This window comes from Pecten maximus, chromosome 12, assembly GCF_902652985.1.
Source record: "Pecten maximus chromosome 12, xPecMax1.1, whole genome shotgun sequence".
Classification (NCBI taxonomy): Eukaryota; Metazoa; Mollusca; class Bivalvia; order Pectinida; family Pectinidae; genus Pecten; species Pecten maximus.
Window position 1 is genome coordinate 3058002 of NC_047026.1, and position 25634 is coordinate 3083635.

The 25634-nt window shown below is 34.0% G+C and overlaps 1 protein-coding gene across 1 annotated transcript in view; it reads left to right on the top strand.

The window, feature by feature from the left end:
- The window catches only part of LOC117340086 (dynactin subunit 1-like), a 48537-nt gene that overhangs the window by 20831 nt on the left and 2072 nt on the right, over positions 1-25634 (top strand). Inside the window, 16 exon segments of the mRNA XM_033901875.1 lie at positions 375-458; positions 767-826; positions 1522-1624; positions 2550-2561; positions 5150-5179; positions 10160-10259; positions 10543-10636; positions 11134-11262; positions 12566-12708; positions 13986-14125; positions 19739-19803; positions 22089-22160; positions 23086-23165; positions 23167-23300; positions 24396-24487; positions 24824-24919. Of these exon segments, the coding sequence (XP_033757766.1) occupies positions 375-458; positions 767-826; positions 1522-1624; positions 2550-2561; positions 5150-5179; positions 10160-10259; positions 10543-10636; positions 11134-11262; positions 12566-12708; positions 13986-14125; positions 19739-19803; positions 22089-22160; positions 23086-23165; positions 23167-23300; positions 24396-24487; positions 24824-24919 (1434 nt within the window).

The following is a 25634-nucleotide window of genomic DNA, read 5'->3' on the forward strand; positions in this document are numbered from 1 at the left end:
TATACTGTACATTTATACCAAACTTGTCCTCTATGTTTGTCACTATGATGAGTACTGATTGTAAGTTCAGACTTCACCTGCCTTCAGGTTCTGATTTCTTCTGCTATATTAACAGTTAAATGATGTAGGGTGTATTTTTTCCTGAAATACATGTTTAATTCAGCTATTCTGATTGTGGTTTGGAATTTTTCAGTTTCAATGCATTAGTCATCATTTGGTAGAAAAACAATCCATGCGTCCTAAGATCTTAATGTGTATGAAAAAAGGGGACGGGAGGGATAAAAAAATATAGAAATATGTCTGTTTAGAAGATTTGTCTAGATAATTCTACAATCCAGATGTATAAGACAAATATCTTTTTTTATTCCCTGTAGCCTGGACAGGAGCAGACACAGATCTCCATATTGCTGAAGGACCTTGAGAATTGTAACAGTGACACGCGTATGTGTGCCAGGAAGGTAAATATAGAATGATGTTGGAATGTAGCATACCGCCTTAAGTGTGGTATGTATAATGTAGCATACAGCCTGAAGTGTGGTATGTATAAGGTAGCATACAGCCTTAAGTGTTGTATGTATAAGGTAACATACAGCCTTAAGTGTTGTATGTATAAGGTAACATACAGCCTTAAGTGTTGTATGTATAAGGTAGCATACAGCCTTAACTATGTTGATGGTGATTTCACTGTTGATGATGTATGCTGTTTCCTCCCCAGTATAAATAACTGCCCTGTATTGTAATGTAATCATCACATTTTTTCGTCCAGGTAAAACGAAGACTGCCACAGGGAGATGGAGCTGCTATGCCACTTACATTTGGAAAAGAGGTAAATGTGGATAATGTATATGATAATAATGATTAAGGGTGATAAACAAATGATAATTTAATCTTTCATTGTCAGTCCATGCAGGTTGGTTGATCCTTTCCTACTGAAAATTTCATTAACTTCATTGTTCGCTGTCAATCAGGCAATTCTTTTCTGCTGAAAACTTTATTAACTGTTCCATTAAGTAAACTAAATATAAATGAAGAAATCTTTGTCTAATGAAGGATAAACCTCCATCAATAAACTACCCCATCTCCACTGCAAATTATGTAGCGAATCCTCAAGGATTTTTCACCACACTGGCTCCTGCCAAAACGGGGGCCGCGGTGGCTGAGTGGTTAAGGTGTCCCGACACTGTAACGCTAGACTTCCACCTCTGGGTTACGAGTTCGAAACCTACGTGGGGCAGTTTCCAGGTACTGACTGTAGGTCGGTGGTTTTTCTCCGGGTACTCCGGCTTTCCTCCACCTCCAAACCTGGCACATCCTTAAATGACACTGGCTGTTAATAGGACGTCAAACAAAAACCAAACAAACCAAACAAACCTGGCAAAACCAACTCACCCTTACATACTAAACAACACATAAACACCCTTGGGGACACACACGTATACTAAAGTTATCACAATGTTGGATGGTACACACACCCTTGGGGACACACGTATACTAAAGTTATCACAATGTTGGATGTTTCAGATCAAGTCCCTGCTGGGAGATTGTAGTAAGAACATCACTTGTGTGGCTAAGACCCTCCAACTCACAGCTGCTGGTGCCATGCAGCAGGCTGCTCTTCTCACGGGTAAGTCTCTTACTGCGGACTCTTATAAGTCTGTGTTTTCATGTTTGTCTGATTTTCATTTTGACAGAGTTACCTTGATTTTCCCAATATTTTGACAGAATTACCTTGTTTTTAAATTATACGCACAGAATATAAAATTGATGCTGTATACAATAACTTATCGACAGAATATAAAATTGATGCTGTATACAATAACTTATCAACAAATCCAGTAGATCAGTGTAATAGTCTACCACACGTTCTTGTTTGATAGTATGTCGAATATTAATACACAATTTCAGAATTCACAGAATTTTATATATTTATATGCATAAGAGGTGAAGACTTCAAATGTTGATATTTTTGGCTGTTTGTACTTGGATTTTAGTTGGAACTATTTCTTGTTAGGTGATTGTAGCTATTTAGTTTCTGTGGGACTTTGAATTTGTAGTGATGTGATGAATGAACGTATGGCTTAATTACAATTTAGGCATTTGTAGATTTTCATGCTTATTTTTAACTAGCTTTCACAGTCTGTATAGCAGGAAAGATCTATCCACAGTTTTAAGTAGTATAATTTTGTTCTTTATTGAGAAATCAGGAAAATTGAGAAAAAAACCCAGGATGTAGCAGATATTGCTTTGTCATCAAATTGTGTGTACATACTGATGAATATTCATAATGATTTTGATGAATATTCATAATGGTAATATTTTAAAGAATATTCACACATGGAAATTTTTCATTGAATATTCATATATGGAATATTAATATAGCAATGTTTACTGACTACATATTAATAAAACAGTAATATAATGATTAGTGAACATTTTTAGTTTTGATTTTGTTTGGAAAATCTTGGTATCAAAACACAAATTATTTATGATATGTTCTTTGTGACTAGTCAGTCTTACACTTTCTGTATATGTGTTGTGTTTTCCATTAGAAACCATGTCCGGTAGGTATCACATGGTTTGGTTACCATATCATCAAATAATTACTAAATTATGCGCTAATAACTGGCTTAGATACATTAATAGCTTGAGTAAGGGGACGTGTACTCACCTGAACACCGGGTGGATTGGGAGGTGGATTGGGATGTTGTATGTGGATGCTGTAGGTGCATGATGGTGACTGTGCGGGGCAGTTTCCATATAGAGGTCGCTGTCTCGTCACTCCCCGGAAGGCTGTATTAACCGTCTTACCATAAATAAAAATCGCCCAACGAGCATGACACACATACTTCACCATAACAAACATGCTGTCTCCACGATATGTCTTTGTATCGTCAGAAGTTTCCAAATAAATATACATGTATAAAGTTCTCTGTGTCAAAAAGGTTTAATATGTAAATTATCCAAGATTTAAATATATTCTTCTTTGGGTTCATCATAGTGCAACAAAAATGCATTTACCGTTACCTATATACTGAGTATATAAGCAATGTAGCTTGATTACATACTAATTACATAGTGGTATGTATTAAGAACACCAACAAACATTTAATCACATGGAACTTCTAGCCGGGTTATTTAATTTCAGAAGAACTCGTTTATTGTAAGAAAACACACAAACCAATGATACGGTACAAAGATGTAGACTAGCTCTCGATTATATATGTGATGGTACATTAATAGGACGCATGATGATTCTAACAACACCTGGGTCGTAGTTATATTACTCATACCCCCCTCATACCCCCTCATACAGTACCCCTCATACCCCCCTCATACCCCCTCATACAGTACCCCTCATACCCCCCAGTAACTCACAGCATATTAAAAATACCTCAGGTGGCATATACCATATTACTATAAGAATAGATCAGTTTTCAGACTTTGATTCAAAGCATTATTAATGAAGATGTGTATTAATAGCATGCCTGATCAACATTAAACTTTCGTTTTATTAGCTCACCTGGTACGAAGGCCCAATATATATGAGATTATGCCATTCTGTGGCGTCCGTCGTTCATCCCTCTTCCATCATCTGTCATCTGTTGTCCATTCATCAACAATTTCTTGAAACAACTTCGTCTTCACCAGAGATTGGAATTTATCTTTGACTAGAAGCATCCCTAGGTGGTGGGGATTCATTAATGTACAATTGGTGGGGCTAACCCCTCAGGGGGCAGAAAGGTTGGGCCAAAAAGGGCAATTTAGTGACATAGAAATAAACAACATCTTCTTTAGCTCTATGCACTGGATATCATTTTGATGGTGATTCGGAATTGTGCAAATGGTGGTTATGAGGTAAACCCCCCAGGAGGCTATTAAAGGGGCAGACCAAAAAGGGCCAATTTGGCTATATTGCGATAAATGACTTCTTCTCTAGAACTATGCACTGGTTATCATCCTTGACCGGAAGCTTCCCAAGGTTTTTGGTTGTACACGAAATTTTGTCAAGATATTGAACTTTCAAAAATTACTTACTGAGGTCAAAATCAAAGGGTCAAGGTCATTAGGGCGAAAGGTCAAGGTCAAATTTTGTATCTTTTCATTACTGAATGTTTTTGGTCATTGGAATTAAACAAGGAGTCAACTGACCAACGATCAAGGTCACTGGGTCAAATGTCAAGGTCATTTGGGTCCAATTGATAAGTGTTTTGCGATAGTTATTGAAATACCCAGGTGAGTGATACAGGCCCTCTAAGCCTTTTGTAATCATCTTTTTAACACTAATCTTCCTATTTGATATCAATCCACACCTGATAGAGATACAATAGGTGACATTATTGCCAGGAACAGCAAAAAAAATTAATGAGAACACATACTGTATATATCACCTACCCCTATTGTTGTTGTGTAATTTAAACGATTGGTTATTGTGTTATTGTTAACATTTGTTGAGGTTTACTTGTGTCCTACCTGTATGATTATTTACCTGTATTGTTTACCTGGTTTACCAGTTCGATTATTTACCTGTATTGTTTACCTGTATGACTTTTACCTGTATGATTACAGCCAGCAATCCTTACACCCATGCTATGTTACAGCTGTGACAATGTAGATGTTGAAGTGCACTATTGGGATTATTTTTTTTTGGGGGGGGGGGGGGGATCGGCTATCTATGTGTATAATCTATTTTACACATGTGTTTGACGTGTGTAATCTATTTTACACATATGGCTATTTATGTGTGTAATCTATTTTACACATGTGTTTGACATGTGTGTAATCTATTTTACACATGTGTTTGACGTGTGTAATCTATTTCACACATATGCCTATTTATGTGTGTAATCTATTTTACACATATGGCTATTTATGTGTGTAATCTATTTTACACATGTGTTTGACGTGTGTAATCTATTTCACACATATGCCTATTTATGTGTGTAATCTATTTCAAACATATGCCTATTTATGTGTGTAATCTATTTTACACATATGGCTATTTATGTGTGTAATCTATTTCACACATCTACATTGTTTATTTTTACCTGTATGATTTTACACATCCAGCTTTGTGTTAAGATATTTTATTTTGAGACCTGAAATTTTTTCCATGGTTTGTTTGAGTTTGTTTTGTTTGTTGACACTGTAGGTGGGCGAATGGATTTGGAAAACTTCAAGGGTAATCTTTCACAGCTTGGTCCAATCTGTCCTGTTCAGTGGATTATGGCCTGGACCTGCTGTACACTGCCACTTTAGTGTACCCTCTCTGTCTATCTGATGACAACGTTATTGACATTATACAAGATATAGCCAATCAGATTTTGTTTATAATTAGCTTATTGATATTAAAAAAAAAAAAAAAAATACGAAAAAAAGTTTTCATATAATTTACTAGTTGTTACAAAAATTGAAAGAAAAAAAGAAAATTTGATTTGCATGAAAATTCAACCTATCTGGTATCTTGACAAAAAAAACAGATTATGAGCATATACCTGACTTACGTGTATATTGTATTTGGTAATAAACAAATGTACTACATTGTACATGTATGATAACTTTTAAGTTCAATATTTCTTAAAGATCGTGACATTTTTGCATTCTGATAAAAAAAAATCCTCTGATGTTCATATTGAAATTTGAGTTTTTGACAATAATTTTTCTGCCTTAAATGTTAGCATTGCCTTAAACAGAAATTAATACGCCAGGCCAAATGTCATGGAATATTGGCAAATTGAATATCTTCAATAATGTCAAAAATGGTGTTTTCCCAGAAGATATAGTTATCTTGACATGCTGATGTGCAGCTTGTATGTTTATAAAACATTGTATAGTTATGTCAGACATGGGGTCTTGTATCAGAGAGCTTTAGAACCTCGAGGAAATACAGTGTAAAAATTGTTCATCTGTGTAATGTTAATCGGAATGAAAGATTTTAATTACATGTAATCAACATTTACCCAGTAATAAATAATCATTACATGTATAACCCACATGGAGTTACTATAGGCTAAATTGAACAGAAACAAAATTATCAGTTACGGACTTTGATTGAGGTGAACCTGAGTTTATAATGACCTGATAAAGCAATATGGACAGTGACAGAAGATGAGGTCTATATCACTTGGTACTTTTTAGGGCTATATATTATTTAACAACATTTGTGAAATAAATGGCAGCCATATTGGGAAAAGCTACTTTGTAGGTCTATATAATTATTTAGCAAAATTTGTGAAATAAATGGCAGCCATATTGGAAAGAGGTACTATTTCCCGGGTTTGCTATTTTTATATCACACTTGAAGTGACATCATCAAAGGCCATGTTCACTTAATCTCTAAAAATAGTAACATGGAGTCCGGAATATTCAATACATGTATTGACAAGAATGTGACCACTTATAAGCAGAATTATGGAAATGCAGGCTTTATATGAGAAATATCAATATTGTGTAAAGTTGAAATACTGAGAGACATTACTAATAATAATTCCTTTACTTTTATCAATATTCATTTGATATTTACATTTAAATAAGATATAATATAATACATTGTATTCTTGAAAATACATGAATTATTTCATACTTAAAAAGTAGTGATTTCAGGCGGTTCATTTTGATTCAAATGTATACTTTTAGACAAAGATAATTAACACAGAGTGATACGTAGATTAAATTCCTCTGAATCAGGGTTATAAATACACTTCCCCAAGCTCTGTCTGTACTTTCATTGTAAGATGTTCGTACGAATGATAAATATCAAGTACTAGTCGTTTGATTAAAGTTATCCTCTACTGTCTGCCCTGACTTTTAATTGAAATTCAGATCTAAAGCATCGCATGACCTTATGACCTCTTTCTACCTTTGACCCAGAGAGTCTCGGGGTCGCTTACCAGTTTTTACTAGACTCTACGCTGGACATTTCTGTGCCATGTATAGCAACCAAAACTGTTGTCATTGTAAACTGCATTGTTGTTTTTAGTTCCAGTTACTTTGCTATGGTTTTTGCTTATTTTGCAGTATTATATATGTTTTGATGTTTTCCTCCATTTTTTTTTTTGTTTTTTTTTTGTAGATAGTCATGCATGCTTCAATTGAAGGATGCATCATTGTTCTTGTTCATGGAGTTGGCTTGAAGAAAATGTAGTTACAGTAGACTACTGGTTTAGTTTATACATTGTGATTTTTTTTTCTTTTTCCTGTTTTGTTTCCATTTGCATCCATCCACCCTGCAGTAGTGTTTAGTATTCAGAGCACCAAGTGAGTTAGACAGGCTGATAGCACTGCTATTTCTGTCTTTGGAGTCCAATAATGATTTCACCAATGCAAAATGGACATTAGAAGCAGTTAAGAGATATTTTAAACAATAAAATCATGAATTGGATATGACGCAAACAGTGTGATTTACCACGGTACACAGGGCTTGGTATCGGGTAAATATATACAAGTTTGTATCTTAATTATCAAATTTAAACTTCTATAGTAAAAATACAAAATCTGTACCCTTACTTCTCTCTAAAAACAAAACCCCACCCCTACCTCCCAAAAAATTCCAACCATGTGTTGCAAACACAAAAAGGTCAGCAAACTTTCTGATAGTTTTGTTTGTACTCCTGTTCAAAACTGCCAGTTCAGATTTTGAACTATGTAAATTTTGTATGGATGTGCGAAGCAAACTAATTATCTGAAGTTGTGTTTTAAAGAAGGTTGATTCTGAAAGGGAGTTGGTGTGGAAAGGTTTACTTAAAAAGTACTATTCCGTATTTGTAGGTTTGTTTTAGTCAGAATCAACACAGCAAAAATAAGTGTTATTCCATGTCAGAGGTTTACACTGTAAAATGACCTACAATAACATACAATTATAGACCTTTGATAAGGTCAGTACATGGTTTTTATAACCTGAGAAAAGTTAATGACCGAGAACAAAGTCATTAAAGTGCTACTTGACTAATATTAACTGGTAACTGATGCATGCCTCCTTTTTTTAGACACTTTGTCATTTTCTTGGATGAGGAAAACGGCCGACGGTAAAACTGTGTGACATATATCTAACATGACAGGAGCAGTGGTTCAAATTCAGTTGAGATATTTGAAAATGTTTAATATGGTTTTGTTTTGTTTTTTTTTTTTTTGGGGGGGGGGGGGGGGGGGGGGGGATGATAACTGCCTTAAATAAAATAAAGATCTTAAAACCTTTAAATCTCAAGTTGAGTTGTTTTGGGTTTTTTTGTCAAATTTTTCCGATGAAAATTTTGAACGTCTGCTTCAAATCTAGGTCACAAGTTGGGAGTTTTATAACTTAATATTTGTTTATATATATATATATTTTTTTTTAAGAAGTTTATTACAAAAACCCACACTTTAATACTGTGAGTGATGTTATTGTTGGTCATGTGTAAATTAATTAGTGTGTGCTGTGATTTAATAAAAAAAAAAAAAAAAAAACATGAACACACTCACTAGTATATTTTACATTCTAACACGATTCGTTTGCAACGCGTGTTTTGATTGGTTGCAGACCGACTTCTAATCTGCGATAGAACCATGACATATCGTGTTAAGCCACGCCCCGTTTCTAATCAAAACAATATGGCGTCAAGTTCGACTCGTAGCGAAATTCAACACTCTGCACCATTTATGATTGATGACCCGTGATATTGGAATTGAAAGTGAAGAAATCGAATAGAATGAATTAACTTAATAAATTTAACAAAAATCGTTAACTTCATTCTTACCGTCATTTATTGATTGAAACGTTCATTTCGTCCGTGTGTAAGCATCTAAGGTCAAGAAAAATCTGAAATGAAATGGAACAAGTGCACATAACTTTCACATAACGATTGAGCCTATAGAAACACATCAACTCTGACTTTGTCAAAACGCCCATGTCGTTATGCAAACTGCATAAATCCAAATATGTCGTTAAATCTTCTGTAACAAGACTTTCACAACAATCCAAATACACCGCTTCGTCAACATACAGATCGAACTCTCGCCAGTATGGGCGTGGCCAATTGACCGACTTTGAAAGCTTCTCTCTGATTGGTCAATCCGCCACAGTATGACACGTAACTAGCGGAGGTCACAGAGTACTTAACAGCGTACTTGTAGCGATGTAAAACAATGTTTATAAATATATGCGATAGTAAACGTGTTAGAATGGGGATAGTACGTTGTTTTTCGTGGCTATACTGGCGATTAGAACATGAAATTTGGTTTAAACTCTCGACCTATCAGTCTCGAGTTCAAACCAAATTTCATGTTCTAATCGCCAGTATAGCCACTCAAAACAACATACTATCCCCTAATTAACAGTATGTTTTGTTTTAGGCAACGGTCACCTTCTGCAGTGTTTTTATTTTATAAATGTACCTAATATTACCCACTAAAGAAGCCTAATAGTTTTGTTACTTTTAAAATAATGCACTTGTTGTAAATAGGTATTGTTTTGCAGTGTAAATAGGTATTGTTTTGCAGTGTTTTTATTTTATAAATCTACCTAATATTACCCACTAAAGAAGCCTAATAGTTTTGTTACTTTTAAAATAATGCACTTGTTGTAAATGGGTATTGTTTTGATAAACAATGAATTCAAATTTTATTATCTTTTGTGTGTATATTTCACAGTAAGTTGGTAGCCAATACCAGTATTATCTAAAACCAGCTTCATCTGTTAAATATGTTAAAAGAAAAACAATAAAAATGTAATGAAAATTGACACCTTTTGGTTTGAAATGTAAAACATAGTATGTCAATGATTATCTTAATGTATTCTGCATCCTAGTGATATGATAGTTTCAAGGAAAGCATCCAGCTTCACTGCTTATAGGTCTGCCAAAATAGTGAGATGTTTGCCAATGCATGTCAGGAGACTTCAAGAGTAATTTAATAAAAATTTCATTATTCAATAGATGGAAAATAGTTATGATATATTCTGAGTTATAGATACCAGTAATTTGTTTTTGATTCAAAAAGTGTGATATGCTAGTCTAGAATAAAAAAAGTGTGATATGCTAGTCTAGATAACATTAAACTAAAGTTTAAATTTTAAGTTTGAATTTATAATTTTAATTATTCCTGCATTTTGATTTTTTTGTTTGTAAAGATGTTTCAGATATTTTGAGTTTTGAAGTAAGTACTGAAGGTTTGATTTATTTGGTTGCAGATGCTGAAGGCCTGATGCCAAAGAAGATGGAAGAGATCGCTTACGAGGTCACAGACAAAGTCTACGGCAAGGACGATAATGGTCCATATGAGAGTACAAAGTAATTATGAGTTATCCCCCCTTGTTACGTTATGAGTCACCGAATCAATAATCGATATACAGGAAAATGTTAAATTGATTGACCATAACTTATATTACATGTCCTATACTCATGAAAAGAGTTATACTGAAGCGGTCATAGATTTTGCAGTCATATTGATTTCGACTTCGTTAATTAAGTCAAGATGTCACTTTTGAAAACTATACAACACATTGATAATGTTCACTGTTATAGATTATAAATCAGATTTTGCTCCCATTTTATTATAAAAAAATGTTGACAGGGTTTCATTTGGACAAGTAGTCGGTACCATGAACAAGATCGCCAATGCTATGGAAAATGGAGAATATGACTTTGATGGAACGAGAGACAAACAGGTGAAATATAACTCTTGTAACCCAGTCTTAAATATTGCTTACTTTTTCTAATGCTTTTACGTGCAATCTGGTGCCATATTTTCCAATTTTCAAAAGTGAGAGTGTAAATTAATTTGATAATTTAAATACATGTATAATGATCATAAGGAAAATTATATTCTGGTTATGCTGGAAAAGGTAAAAAAAAATTGCCAGTCAGAAATGCTTTGTCTTAACCTTGATATGTAATTTCTGAAATAGTCCTTAACTGTTGTTGTCATATTTATTTGGATCAATTACAATTTTCATCCCAAATAAACAAATGTTTTCATCAACAACAATTGTCTATGTCGAGTACATTTTTATATTCAATAGTAAACATATGTCACACTGATAAATACCCATGTCATGCCAATACACAAATATGTCATGCATATTTTCAAAAAAAAAAAAAAAAAAAATCAACAATGGCGCCTGTGATGTTGAATTAACCTGGATGTATCATTGATGGCATGTAGCCCCCGCAACCAGTGGTGACTCGGGCCAACACAGTGAGGTCTCAGATCGCCGACATTGAGACGATGAAGTTCAAGCTGGAGAGTAAGGAAGAGGACATCAAAGAACTGAAAAAACTCATGAAGATGAAGGTCAGTATCATTACGTATTACAAAGTCCAGCTTGACCACTAGTTGTTATAAAGTCCAGCTTGACCACTAGTTATTACAAAGTTTAGCTTGACCACTAGTTATTACAAAGTCCAGCTTGACCACTTAGTTATTACAAAATTTAGCTTGACCACTAGTTATTACAAAGTCCAGCTTGACCACTAGTTATTACAAAGTCCAGCTTGACCACTTAGTTATTACAAAGTTTAGCTTGACCACTAGTTATTACAAAATTTAGCTTGACAACTAGTTATTACAAAGTTTAGCTTGACCACTTAGTTATTACAAAATTTAGCTTAATCACTAGTTATTTCAAAGTTTAGCTTGACCACTAGTTATTACAAAGTCCAGCTTGACCACTAGTTATTACAAAGTCCAGCTTGACCACTAGTTATTACAAAGTCCAGCTTGACCACTTAGTTATTACAAAGTTTAGCTTGGCCACTAGTTATTACAAAGTTTAGCTTGACCACTTAGTTATTACAAAATTTAGCTTGATCACTAGTTATTACAAAGTCCAGCTTGACCACTAGTTATTACAAAGTCCAGCTTGACCACTTAGTTATTACAAAGTTTAGCTTGGCCACTAGTTATTACAAAGTTTAGCTTGACCACTTAGTTATTACAAAATTTAGCTTGATCACTAGTTATTTCAAAGTTTAGCTGGACCACTAGTTATTACAAAGTCCAGCTTGACCACTAGTTAGTACAAAGTCCAGCTTGAGGATGATCTGTAGTCATAATTGACCTTCTCTCTTTAACAATTTTCCCTGACATATTTCACTTTGCTTTACAAATATACAGTTACTAGAAAGTCTACGTGTCCTAGTTTGAATACCAGTCAGGTTAATTGGAAGAAAGGCCAGGTCTCTGCCTATCGGTTGCACTCCATACAACACCTATGATGCAATAGGTCTATGAATATTGAAAGAATTCAAACATTTTATTTGCCAGTAAACCATTCAGATGTTAAGATTTATATATGAGAGATTCTCCGTCAGTATTATCACTGACTACAGAAAACATAAATGTTGTTCCGAAAGATAAATATTTAGTTGCTGAATGGAAACTGTGTATATCTGAAGTGTTGAGTGAAGCACTTTCGATTAGTTCTGATAAGAACCTTGCTCAGAAAGTTGTGAAAAGTCTAGCAGAGTCCTGTGACAAAATACCCATTTGGCCAGTTGATTGAATGCTGAGTTTCCCCTACCATCAGGCAGATGTTTCTTGTGTTTATTAATCTGTTGGTCACCCTCTACTTTCACATTATCAATAAATATTTCAGCAAGAAGAATTCAGTGAACAGCAAGTTAGAATGAATCTGGTGGAGAAGAAGCTGGACAACGCTACCAAGGATGGCGACGAGCGTGTGGAGAAAATGCAGCGTAAGCTTGATGAGATCCAACTACAGATGAAGAAAAAGGAAAAGTGGGTAGATTTAGCTTCATTTTTAAGACACCTAACAAAATTCAGATTAAACTCTGCTTATACAATTTTTTGATACATGTACCAGGTTTTTAACAGAAAGTCCAGTTTTTCTTTTACACTGTAAAAACGGAAGTAAAATAGGACTTTCTGTAATATTCTAAACCAGTCTTAGAATATGCCAACACTTTGGGGGGAAAAGTTTACTAATTCACATTATTTTCAGAATTCTCTGCTTTTTAATAGATATTTGTTTTTAATGTTTGTATTGAAATACGAATATGTTGTACAATGTGGAAAGTAATAATTATATAAAGATTCACTGAACTAGATTTTTTCACAGGAAACTGTGACAGAGGATGGAACTCGTATAACTAGCAAAGTTCTGACAAGTGATTAATTTTTGATTACAGGGTATATTCAATCATCGGTCCACCATTAGTAAGATGTCACTAAAATTCTCCTGTAAAGAGATTTTTTTCTGTTTTGATAGAGTTGATATAGTTATAAAGATTTCTGCTAACAGGAAATAAGAAATATTGTCTTTTTGAACGGCAGCCGTGCTTTGTAAGTGACAGAGACCACCATCCTTCGAAGCTTCCTAAAGACACATGTTGAAATGTGTAAAAAAAAAAAGTAAACTTACCAAAACGCTTTTACGATTATCCAAATCTGGATTAATTAAGCAAGGTTTGATGGAGATTATCCTAATCTGGATTAATTAAGCAAGGTTTGATGGAGGAGCCATGCAAGATACCTAGCTGCCAAAATATTACCATAGTGGAAACTTGATATTTGTTTAAAAAAGTATGTGTATTAATCTGGTATTAAAAGTCAAGGATAAATTGCTTATTAAGTTCATTTACCTGGTGAAATTATCGTCTTTTCGAAGATGGTGGATGTGAATTGGCAATCTTCCAAAGTGAAAATATAAAAAAATATTGGATTTAAAGTGAAAATATAAAAAGAATTATCAGATTGTACGGCTATGTTAGAGCGTTCCAAACTTTATTTCAGCAGAATAAAGTACAGGTCACTGAGGTTTTTTTACGGTACATATGCGTTGTGTGTAGTACCCATGTGTCTGTTGTAGGGAGTTTGAGGAAACCATGGATGTGCTCCAGTCTGACATAGACGTGTTGGAAATGGAGAAAACCAGACTTGTTCACTTCCAAACTGGTAATACACATTTGTGTGTATGTGTTTAGTTTTTTTTTTCCTTTTCATTTTCTGTTTTCATCTTTGGTTTCATTTTCGTTGTTGAATTTTGTCGTTTTTAGGGAGTTTGAGGAAACTATGGATACTTTGCAGTCGGACATTGACACTCTCGAACAGGAGAAGTTGGAATTGAAGGAAAGACTAAAGATACTCTCAAAGAAAACGTTACTGGAAGGCATTTCTCGACAAGCGGGTCAGACTGGTGAGACAACCCTGGTGTCGGTCTCGTGTGTCAACAGTACAGCTAGCTTGGTTTTTGGGGTTGTTTGCTATTAATGAAACATAAATCACACACATTCTAGCCAAATTTATCTGGTATAGTTTAACACTGCTTTCATAGATACAGTTCTATCTTTTCGTAATCTGATCTTATTTTTTCAAACTTTGATTAAGAATTTTAATGTGTTTTTCAAAAAAAAAAAAAAAAAATTGTTTTCAATGTCGAAGTCTTTATTTGTACAGAGTTCCACAGAGAAAACGTTATATGTAAACTAAATATGATTTGAAAATTAGTTTAATCAATTTCAAAGTCTTTTGAATCTACCTTTATGACATGTGTTAACATATTAATAAAAATATGTACATGTATATGCATTTAATATGTAAATTGTATCAACTTTTTTTTTTTCATGATCTAGTTTTGAAATGCTGTTAACCTTACCACGATAGACTAATTTGGCTTGTATATAGTGTATGCCAGTTCTTTCATAGTCTGTCAGAATCAGATCATTTTCAGGAATTTGATAAAACAATTACACCCAGTATACTATCTCTGTACAATTTCTGAGTCAACTAATTAAACTGTGGCTGTAATTAAGTTTTTGTTAACTGAACTAAATGTGTACTTCATAACTACATGTATATATCTGAATAATTCTTATCACAAAAAAATCACTTTCAAAATTAAAAAAAAAAAAAAAAATCGTAATTTTATTTCATGCGATTCATTTATAGAAATTTGAATTCTAGAAGCTAAAATTCATATTGAACAATATATATTTTGTTATATATGTTTTAAACATATTCAAAATACCATACATTTTTTTCAAAAGATATTTTTTTGAGTATTTTTCATAAAATAAAGTTTGTAATTGATGTCTAAAAATAGGTATTTATACTGAATGTTCGGCTTAGAACAAAGTGTTCTGACAGTTTGTGAAAGTTGTTCAACCAGTCATTTCAGTTCAAGCAGGAATTCATCAAGACTTTTTATATCAAAATAGACAAAAATAAAAAGAGAATGTATCATATCAATAGAGATTTGTTTAAATTTATGAATGATATACTAAATCTCCCACTTGGGCGGCAAACCCTGGATATTGGTTTGTAAAATTAGATAAATTCCTGATGTTCTGGGTGTACTGCAAGCAGAAAAATCTAATATTTTTCGCCTCTGACAATATAATTTTGCACTTCATGTTTGCTTTCAGCACAACTGATCTGTAACTAATGCACACCCACGGAAAAGGAATCAGACTGCATTGCATTGCTATTATGTATCTAAACAATTTTCATTTACTTGTCACAATTCCATACTCTCTAAGCCATGATGTTAAAGGTTATGTTTCCATACTCTCTAAGCCATGATGTTAAAGGTTATGTTTCCATACTCTCTAAGCCATGATGTTAAAAGTTATGATTCCATACTCTCTAAGTCACAATTCCATACTCTCATATCTGTAATGGTATAGGTTACAATTCCATACTCTCAAATCTATGAAGGTACAGTTTATGACTCCATACTCTCAAATCTGTGATGGTGCAGGTTACGATTCCATACTCTCTAATCTGTGATGGTACAGGTTACGATTCCATACTCTCTAATCTGTGATGGTACAGGTTACGATTCCATACTCTCTAATCTATGATGGTACAGGTCACGATTCCATACTCTCTAAGCCATGATGTTACAGGTTACGATTCCATACTCTCTAATCTGTGATGGCACAGGTCACGATTCCATACTCTCTAATCTTTGATGGTACAGGTCACGATTCCATACTCTCTAATCTGTGATGGTACAGGTCACAATTCCATACTCTCTAATCTGTGATGGCCCAGGTCATGATTCCATACTCTCTAATCTTTGATGGTACAGGTCACGATTCCATACTCTCAAATCTGTGATGGTAGGTTACGAATCCATACTCTCAAATCTGTGATGTTACAGGTCACGATTCCATACTCTCCAATCTGTGATGGTAGGTTACGAATCCATACTCTCAAATCTGTGATGTTACAGGTTACGAATCCATACTCTCTAATCTGTGATGTTACAGGTTACGAATCCATACTCTCCAATCTGTGATGATAGGTTACGAATCCATACTCTCAAATCTGTGATGTTACAGGTCACGATTCCATACTCTCTAATCTGTGATGGCCCAGGTCACGATTCCATACTCTCTAATCTGTGATGGCCCAGGTCACGATTCCATACTCTCTAATCTGTGATGGCCCAGGTCACGATTCCATACTCTCTAATCTGTGATGGTAGGTTACGATTCCATACTCTCTAAGCCATGATGGCACAGGTCACGATTCCATACTCTCCAATCTGTGATGGTAGGTTACGAATCCATACTCTCCAATCTGTGATGGTAGGTCACGATTCCATACTCTCAAATCTGTGATGGTGCAGGTCACAATTCCTTAAGATACTTTCAAATCTGAGATGGTCATTCAAAGCTGTGAGTGTTAGTGTGCTTTCTACTTTCCACAATTTGCAAAGCAAAAAGTGGAACCTCTTTAAAATACAAATTACTACAACATTGTTTGATAAGGATATGTGTTTTAGTTTGTTTGAAATAATAAAAAATCAATTCAAATTTTCTTGATAAATACATAATGTATAACCAGGTTTAGAATTAAAATGAACACCAAAGTTAATCAAGATATTAGAACTTTGTTTTGAAAATCTTCCAAGGGACCTGTTTCTCTGCCAGAGCAAAGAAAGTTTGTGTGGTTAAAAGTCTTCAGTTTTCAAACCATAGGCAGAAAAACTCCAAAGAATTGACGTTTAGTTCTGATTTAATTTAAAGCTTATGCTATGGGGTATCATTTGTTGTCATTTTGTTGTGTCAGCCTTTCAAAAAAAATATACAATGCTAGTTCAACACATCTAAAGAAACCCCAAAAAATTATCCAATAAACATTATGATGTTAAAGAGTGACACATTTTATGGTGAAAATCTATTTTACCAAGGCTGAATTAGAATCTGTTTTGGCTGTGAAAGTGAGAGATACATGCCTCTGGGACCTCTTGCTAGTTAATAAGTAAAGTACACAGACCTATCTTGGAGTGTTTGCTTTGTAATGTTGATTAATGTTAACATGTAACAGCTAATCCTTGCTTTCCCTTGCAGCTTTTCCAGCCGATATAATATCTGATATAATTTTTACTTTAATGCATGATTGTGTGTTCATTCTGTCTCTTCTGTAAACTTACTTATTTTAGCGCACCCAAAATTTAGTGCATTGTCAAGTTTAATTATGAATTAGCACAATGATGAATCTCTACAATGACGAATTAGCTAAATGATGAATCAGTACAATGACAAATTAGCTCAATGACAAATTAGCTCAATGGTGAATTAGCTCAATCTTAAATTAGCTCAATGTTGAATTAGCTCAATGGTGAATTAGTTCAATGATAAATTAGCACAATGATGAATTAGCTCAATGTTAAATTAGCTCAATAATGAATTAGTTGAATAATTAATCAGTTGAATGATAAATTAGCGCAATGATTAATTGGTGCAATGATGAATCAGTGCAGTGATGCATTAGAATGATGAATTAGAACAATGAATTAGTTCAATGATGAATTAGAACAATGAAGTAGTGCAGTGATGAATTAGAACAATGAATTAGCTAAATAATTAATTAGCTCAATGATAAATTAAAACAATGATAAAATAGTACAATGATGAATTAGCACTATGTCAAATTAGCTCAATGTTGAAATAGCTCAATGATGAATTAGTATTTGCTATGTAAATAGTAAATACAAATGTATAAGAAGTAATTAGTGCAATCATGATTCATGGCTTAACTTCCAGTGAAAAAATGCACTTAATTAAGATTACCGCTAAAATTTGTATGTTTACAGTATATAAATCACTAACTGTTCTCTGCTTTATGACACACTCTCTACTTTACCTCTCATAACCAAAGTTTGTAATTGGTTGAAATTTGACAGGGCTGAAAAGATTTTATGAAATTTTTCACTTCTCACCCCCATCACAAATATTTTTATTAATTTTTTTCTTGACCGAATAAGATTTTAGCAAATGTGGTTTACATGTATTTGTTACCAAAATACCAAATATTTACCGAATTGAAAATTACTGGGATGTTTTCTGAATCAAATAAGATATGTTGATACTGGATACCAGTCAGACATTAGGGGAAATTTTACAATAAACTCCAATGATAAACAGATATGGTAGAGAGAGTTGTGCTTCTAAGGTGCCATACTGCAAAGACAAGTCATTATTGTTTTATTGGAAAGGAATTCATTATTCATAATCGTATTGTTTTAAACCCTGCATGTTTATACTGTAATAAACCTTCAATTTTGTTATTAATAATCATCAAATTATGAACATGAATAATTATGTCTTTTGTATTTTAAAACTTTTATATGTATATGTATATGTTATGAAAATTTAGAATTGATGAGTAGATTGTATGAGATTGTATGTAGAAAAGTGAAATTTTTCTATCCAGTTGAATCTTCGTGATACTTCGTTTATTATACAGGCTTGTCATGTTGAACCTTTCCAAATCCTAACATGCTCAGCTCTATCAAACCTACTTTGTAGTATGGCTAGGCTTTCACCGCACTACTCAATTTTGTCCATGCAGAGAACTTCTGTTATGATAGAGACTAAAACAGTTACCATGACAACCCTCTGGTAGCTGCGTGATATGATACAAGATAAGATACAGAAGTTAAACTACTTATTCTGTATAAAGAAATGACTATTTAAATCTTCACTTTCTTGAAAGAACTTAAAGGGACATTCCTTCTTTTGAATAAGGTGAATGTCACCAAAATGAAACGTAATGGGAAATATGTATTTTTTCCCCAAGTAGTAAAAGTTATAATGTTTGAATTAATACGACAGTTTTACTCTCAAGGGAAACCAAAGTGCTTCAGTTATTAAATCATAAAAATTTGCAATTCAACCCGAAATATCACTAATTACCGCAAAGGCAGACGGCAGTTGTGTACGAAACATAATTTTTCTGTACATTTCGGCGTTACTTTTATTAATGGTAGGCACAAAAAATCACATTATCCTCATTCAGGCATAGATTTTATCCATAGAAATTTTGAACATTTCTGATCTCCGAATGAAGGAACGCCCCTTTAATATATATGTATATATAGGTTTCTGTTGTTCTCATATTTGAAAAAAAAGGGAAACAAAACAAGGAGCCCTTCATCAAAACACAAAATCAATGAAGAAAAATTAGTCAGTATAATTTTCAAGATGAATATTCATATTAGTATGAAGTGTATACAATTATGTAAATATATAGTCCCTTCAGCTGAGTTTGATGTTCATGAATAATTAACTAGTACATACTTACCAATATAGATACCCATTTCCCTAAACTAATCCTACCTTCACCTTCCTTATACAGGACAAGAAATTTCATAGAATACATGAATTCAGATAACTTTTCTCCAAAATTATCAAAAAATAGATCCCCCATAAAAATGACCTTCTTTAAGGTGTCGTAATTCCATGGACACTTCACTATCACAGAAAGTAAAGAGTTCCCGGTTATTTTTCTTTGACAGTTGGCAGTACTCCGAGTTTGTCGTCCTTGACAACAGTAAACGAGTCTCCTGTCCTACTACAACAGGTAAGTGTGTTTCTAATGAAACACTGTTTAACATCGAACTAAAAGGCTATCAAAAATGTTATGGTAACCTTCCAACATTCAAGATCACTAATTTGATATGATGAAAATTAAAATTTATTTCACCAAGCCATTACCTTGCTGGCATATGCATTAAAAAAAATTGTATGTACCGGTGTTAATAAAATTACTTTCAACTGACATTCATAATCAATATAGAAGCTATATGCTGTATTAAGATCCGACTTGTATAATCAGTAATACTGTATTAAGATCCGACTTGTATAATCAGTAATGCTGTATTAAGATCTGACTTGTATAATCAGTAATGCTGTATTTACATCCGACTTGTATAATCAGTAATGCTGTATTAAGATCCGACTTGTATAATCAGTAATGCTGTATTAAGATCCGACTTGTATAATCAGTAATGCTGTATTAAGATCCGACTTGTATAATCAGTAATGCTGTATTAAGATCCGACTTGTATAATCAGTAATGCTGTATTAAGATCCGACTTGAATAATCAGTAATGCTGTATTAAGATCCTGACTTGTATAATCAGTAATGCTGTATTAAGATCCGACTTGTATAATCAGTAATGCTGTATTAAGATCCGACTTGTATAATCAGTAATGCTGTAATTAGATCTGACTTGTATAATCAGTAATGCTGTATTAAGATCCGACTTGTATAATCAGTAATGCTGTATTAAGATCCGACTTGTATAATCAGTAATGCTGTATTAAGATCCGACTTGTATAATCAGTAATGCTGTATTAAGATCCGACTTGTATAATCAGTAATGCTGTATTTACATCTGACTTGTATAATCAGTAATGCTGTATTAAGATCTGACTTGTATAATCAGTAATGCTGTATTAAGATCCGACTTGTATAATCAGTAATGCTGAATTTACATCTGACTTGTATAATCAGTAATGCTGTATTAAGATCTGACTTGTATAATCAGTAATGCTGTATTAAGATCCGACTTGTATAATCAGTAATGCTGTATTAAGATCCGACTTGTATAATCAGTAATGCTGTATTAAGATCCGACTTGTATAATCAGTAATGCTGTATTAAGATCCGACTTGAATAATCAGTAATGCTGTATTAAGATCCGACTTGTATAATCAGTAATGCTGTATTAAGATCCGACTTGTATAATCAGTAATGCTGTATTAAGATCCGACTTGTAATAATCAGTAATGCTGTATTCAGATCCGACTTGTATAATCAGTAATGCTGTATTAAGATCCGACTTGTATAATCAGTAAGGCTGTATTAAGATCCGACTTATATAATCAGTAATGCTGTATTAAGATCCGACTTGTATAATCAGTAATGCTGTATTAAGATCCGACTTGTATAATCAGTAAGGCTGTATTAAGATCCGACTTGTATAATCAGTAATGCTGTATTAAGATCCGACTTGAATAATCAGTAATGCTGTATTAAGATCCGACTTGTATAATCAGTAATGCTGTATTAAGATCTGACTTGTATAATCAGTAATGCTGTATTAAGATCCGACTTGTATAATCAGTAATGCTGTATTAAGATCCGACTTGTATAATCAGTAATGCTGTATTAAGATCCGACTTGAATAATCAGTAATGCTGTATTAAGATTCGACTTGAATAATCAGTAATGCTGTATTAAGATCCGACTTGTATAATCAGTAATGCTGTATTCAGATCCGACTTGTATAATCAGTAATGCTGTATTCAGATCCGACTTGTATAATCAGTAATGCTGTATTAAGATCCGACTTGTATAATCAGTAATGCTTTATTAAGATCCGACTTGTATAATCAGTAATGCTGTATTCAGATCCGACTTGTATAATCAGTAATGCTTTATTAAGATCCGACTTGTATAATCAGTAATGCTGTATTAAGATCCGACTTGTATAATCAGTAATGCTGTATTAAGATCCGACTTGTATAATCAGTAATGCTGTATTCAGATCCGACTTGTATAATCAGTAATGCTGTATTCAGATCCGACTTGTATAATCAGTAATGCTGTATTAAGATCCGACTTGTATAATCAGTAATGCTTTATTAAGATCCGACTTGTATAATCAGTAATGCTGTATTCAGATCCGACTTGTATAATCAGTAATGCTTTATTAAGATCCGACTTGTATAATCAGTAATGCTGTATTAAGATCCGACTTGTATAATCAGTAATGCTGTATTAAGATCCAACTTGTATAATCAGTAATGCTGAATTTCTGCCATTGCTGCCTTTGTCAGTTAATATTTCCTTTTATACAGATAAGTTCTCTAAAGGAGGCATTGAACTTCACCAAACAAGATAACCGTCGTCTGCAGGCTGACCGAATGAAGGTACTTTTATATAGCCATGATTTGTTACTAATACTTCCTTGTGTTTTAAATTCAGTTCAGAAAAAGTTTGTAATCTCAAGGAAAAATTATTAATTTACCTCCATTAAATAATAAATTCATTACACACTTCCTAATCTGTAAAAACACATGTTATTCTACTATAAACTTGTATCCAACTGAATGTTCTGTACATTAAAACAATCTGTAATCTTTGTTAATTCATCTGATGCTTGATGAAATCAAAAATGGAACAGCAAGAATTATTTATCTAGCAATAAGTCTGTCTGGTAATAAGCCTGTATGTGGTGATAAACCCATGTCTGGTGATAAGCCCATGCCTGGTAATAATGAATCCATGTCTGGTGATAAGCCCATGCCTGGTAATAAGCCCTACTTGCACGGTAATAAGCCCACTCCCGAGCCTCACTCGATTTGCACTCTTCTTCTCCTAGAATATATTTTCCCGTCACTCGATTTGTAGCTCTTCTGCTTCTGGCAGATCTTCTACCTCTTCCGTCTTGAAGCTGGAAGATTTATTTTCCAAGATGGCGGCGACCATGTTTAAGTGTGAGAGTGATGAGTTTCACTAGAGAAGGATTTATGACACATACATGCATGTGTTTGTGTCATAGCGTTTGAGAAAACTTTAAAACTTGTTATGTTTTGTGTTATATTCTTCCAGTTTACTCGATTTACATATAACGGAATGCTATCTTCTTAGAAGGCTTCTCTTCCGAGAAGAGTGCAAATCGAGTGAGGCTCTGGGGATAAGCCTATCCATTAAATGCTAAGAAATTACTATTTCACTTTCCTGCAATAATCCACCCTCAACTTTAAGTCAGAAGTTTTTGTTTAGCCTTCCTGGGCTTATTACAGGATAGATATGGTAGATTTCCATATTAATTCTTGCAAATGTTGTTGATAGGAGAAGATGGCCAAGCTGCCGCCATTACAAGTACCTAAGAAGCCAGTCGGACTGGGTAGCAGTGTGGGCTCGGTTAAAATTGGTCAACTACCCTGACGGCACGTCAGACAAATTGGAGATCGGTAATCTGGCCAAGGAGACATCCCAACTTCTCAGTGAAGTCAACATGTTGTCAGCTTGTCCAAGAGTGGTCGATATAACAAAGAGAAAATCAGGTAATGTTTGTTGTTTTATATTCATTTTAAATTCTTAGATCATCAATCTAACATTCTCATATATTGATAACAGCTGATTAAAGATTTTGCATCCAAGCAGCAGGATTTAAAGAAAACTTACGATGGTTGTCTGTGATTGATCCAGCCTAGATTGACTCATAATAAAAGCGTCACTGTCGATGCAAATGACAAAGTAAAGATTGTCTATATCCAAAATTAATTTTCAGGTAACACAAGGTAAAAAAAAATCTGTACTAATTACAAAAACATAAATGGAAATCCTTGACTGATCTAAATCTTTGAAAACAACAAGATAACATGCAAAAGGGGCTCCCATATATGGCTCACGAATCCAGTAAAGAAAAAATTGATGTTCTGATGTAAACAAAAAAAGCCAAACAAAAACATGCTTGAAAGAATATATAGATTAAGTCAGCAATAACAAGAGAAAACGAATAGAACCCAAATAGTATCCCTAGATATCTGTGGGAGGAAAGATAGATTGTGAGAGTGTCCTCAAACAAGAAATGGAGAAGCCTGCTATCTAAGTATTTTCCTTGTCAAGGTGGAAATTAAGTACATTTGCAATAGACATCTGCCAGTAAAATATATATTACCTGTAACCCTTTTCAACCCTAAGAAACATTAATGGACTCTGCCATGCATTCATCACTTGAAGTCCAATATGGTCAGAAGGGGTTAAAGGGTCAACATATGAAATTTGATATTTTCCATGATATTTTATTACATCGGTGATATTTACCTTTAAGAGCAAATCTGATTGGCTGTTTATGAAAAACTCATGTTTATATCTATTAATTCGATTGGCCGTCTGTAACTACAAATTTGTTTGATTCGACATTTTAATCACTTAATAACATACTTCATTTCATTTCAAATTAGATTAATTCCTGAAATGCCTCAAATAGTTTGCACTTGATATTAATTTACATAACAGATCACTTCTAAAGTTGTCGGCTATAGAAAGATTGCGTACTGGAGAAATATTCTATTTCTTCGTATGGTCCGATCTAAATTATGTACAAGTGTTACGTTAGTTTTTTTGTAATAATACATGTGGTGTTTCGTGTCCAGGAGTCGAGCCCGTGTCAGATAGCAGTAATCCTGCCAGAGAATTGGTCGCCAAGACAGCCAAACTTACATTACTGGAGAAGAAAACACAAGAGGTAATGTTTGAATATCACATCTTCTCTCAGCTTTATAAAGTATTAATAAAGACTGTATGGGGCCGCGGTGGCCTAGTGGTTAAGGTGTCCTGACACTTTAACACTAGCCCTCCACCTCTGGGTTGCGAGTTCAAAACCTACGTGGGGCAATTACCAGGTACTGACCGTAGGCCAGTGGTTTTTCTCCGGGTACTCCGGCTTTCCTCCACCTCCAAAACCTGGCACGTCCTTAAATGACCCTGGCTGTTAATAGGACGTTAAACAAAAACAAACCAAACAAACCAAACTGTATGGGTCTATAAAATGCGTTGGATTAATACCTCTGTCTATATTTAGCTCCAGGTCCAGGTCACGACTTTGTTGGCAGCCAACAGGACCGGAGGCCAGGTCAGAACGGACTTCTCTACCTTCCCGACGCCTCAGTTTGCTCGGGTAAGTAATGGTTTTACTATGCATCAGGTTTTTTTTTCAAGTATTAAAATCTGGAAGAATGCCCGCTCCAGGAACTCAGTAAGCATAACCATTGTACATTTTCTATAGGGTTTTACACTTTGAATGTTGTAGATTTGCATAAAGGGTGGAAACTAAAAAAAATCTGCTGTAGTTATGGTCTTTGAGAGATTGTGTTTATGAATAGGAGAAAGAAGTTTTGGTAAAATAAAAATTATGTTGTCATTTCCCCCAAAGTACAGACATATTCACATTCACACTTGGAGTCAGGGGAATACAAATGTGTATCTGTATATCTATCTTTATCCCAGATAGAAATTTGAAAATCCCCTTCTCTGGGGAAGATTCTGTTACCGTAGTTGTCAGCAAATAAGCCCCTCCTAACAAATAGCTTAAAATGGTTCGGAAATAATCCCTCCCCAAACTTTAAATGTTTATTTCAGGATAAATATAGTACATAACTTTTACACTAGAGGAGGGGATTATTTGAGGACAATTATGGTACTAAAATTTTTACACTAGGGGAGGGAGGTTATTTGACGATAAATCCGGTACAGACCTTTTACACTAGAGGAGGGGGATAAGTACGGTACAGAACTTTTACACAAGGGGAGGTTAATTGAGGATAAATCTGGTATAGAACTTTTACACGAGGGGAGGCGGATTATTTTAGGACAAATACGGTACAGAACTTTTA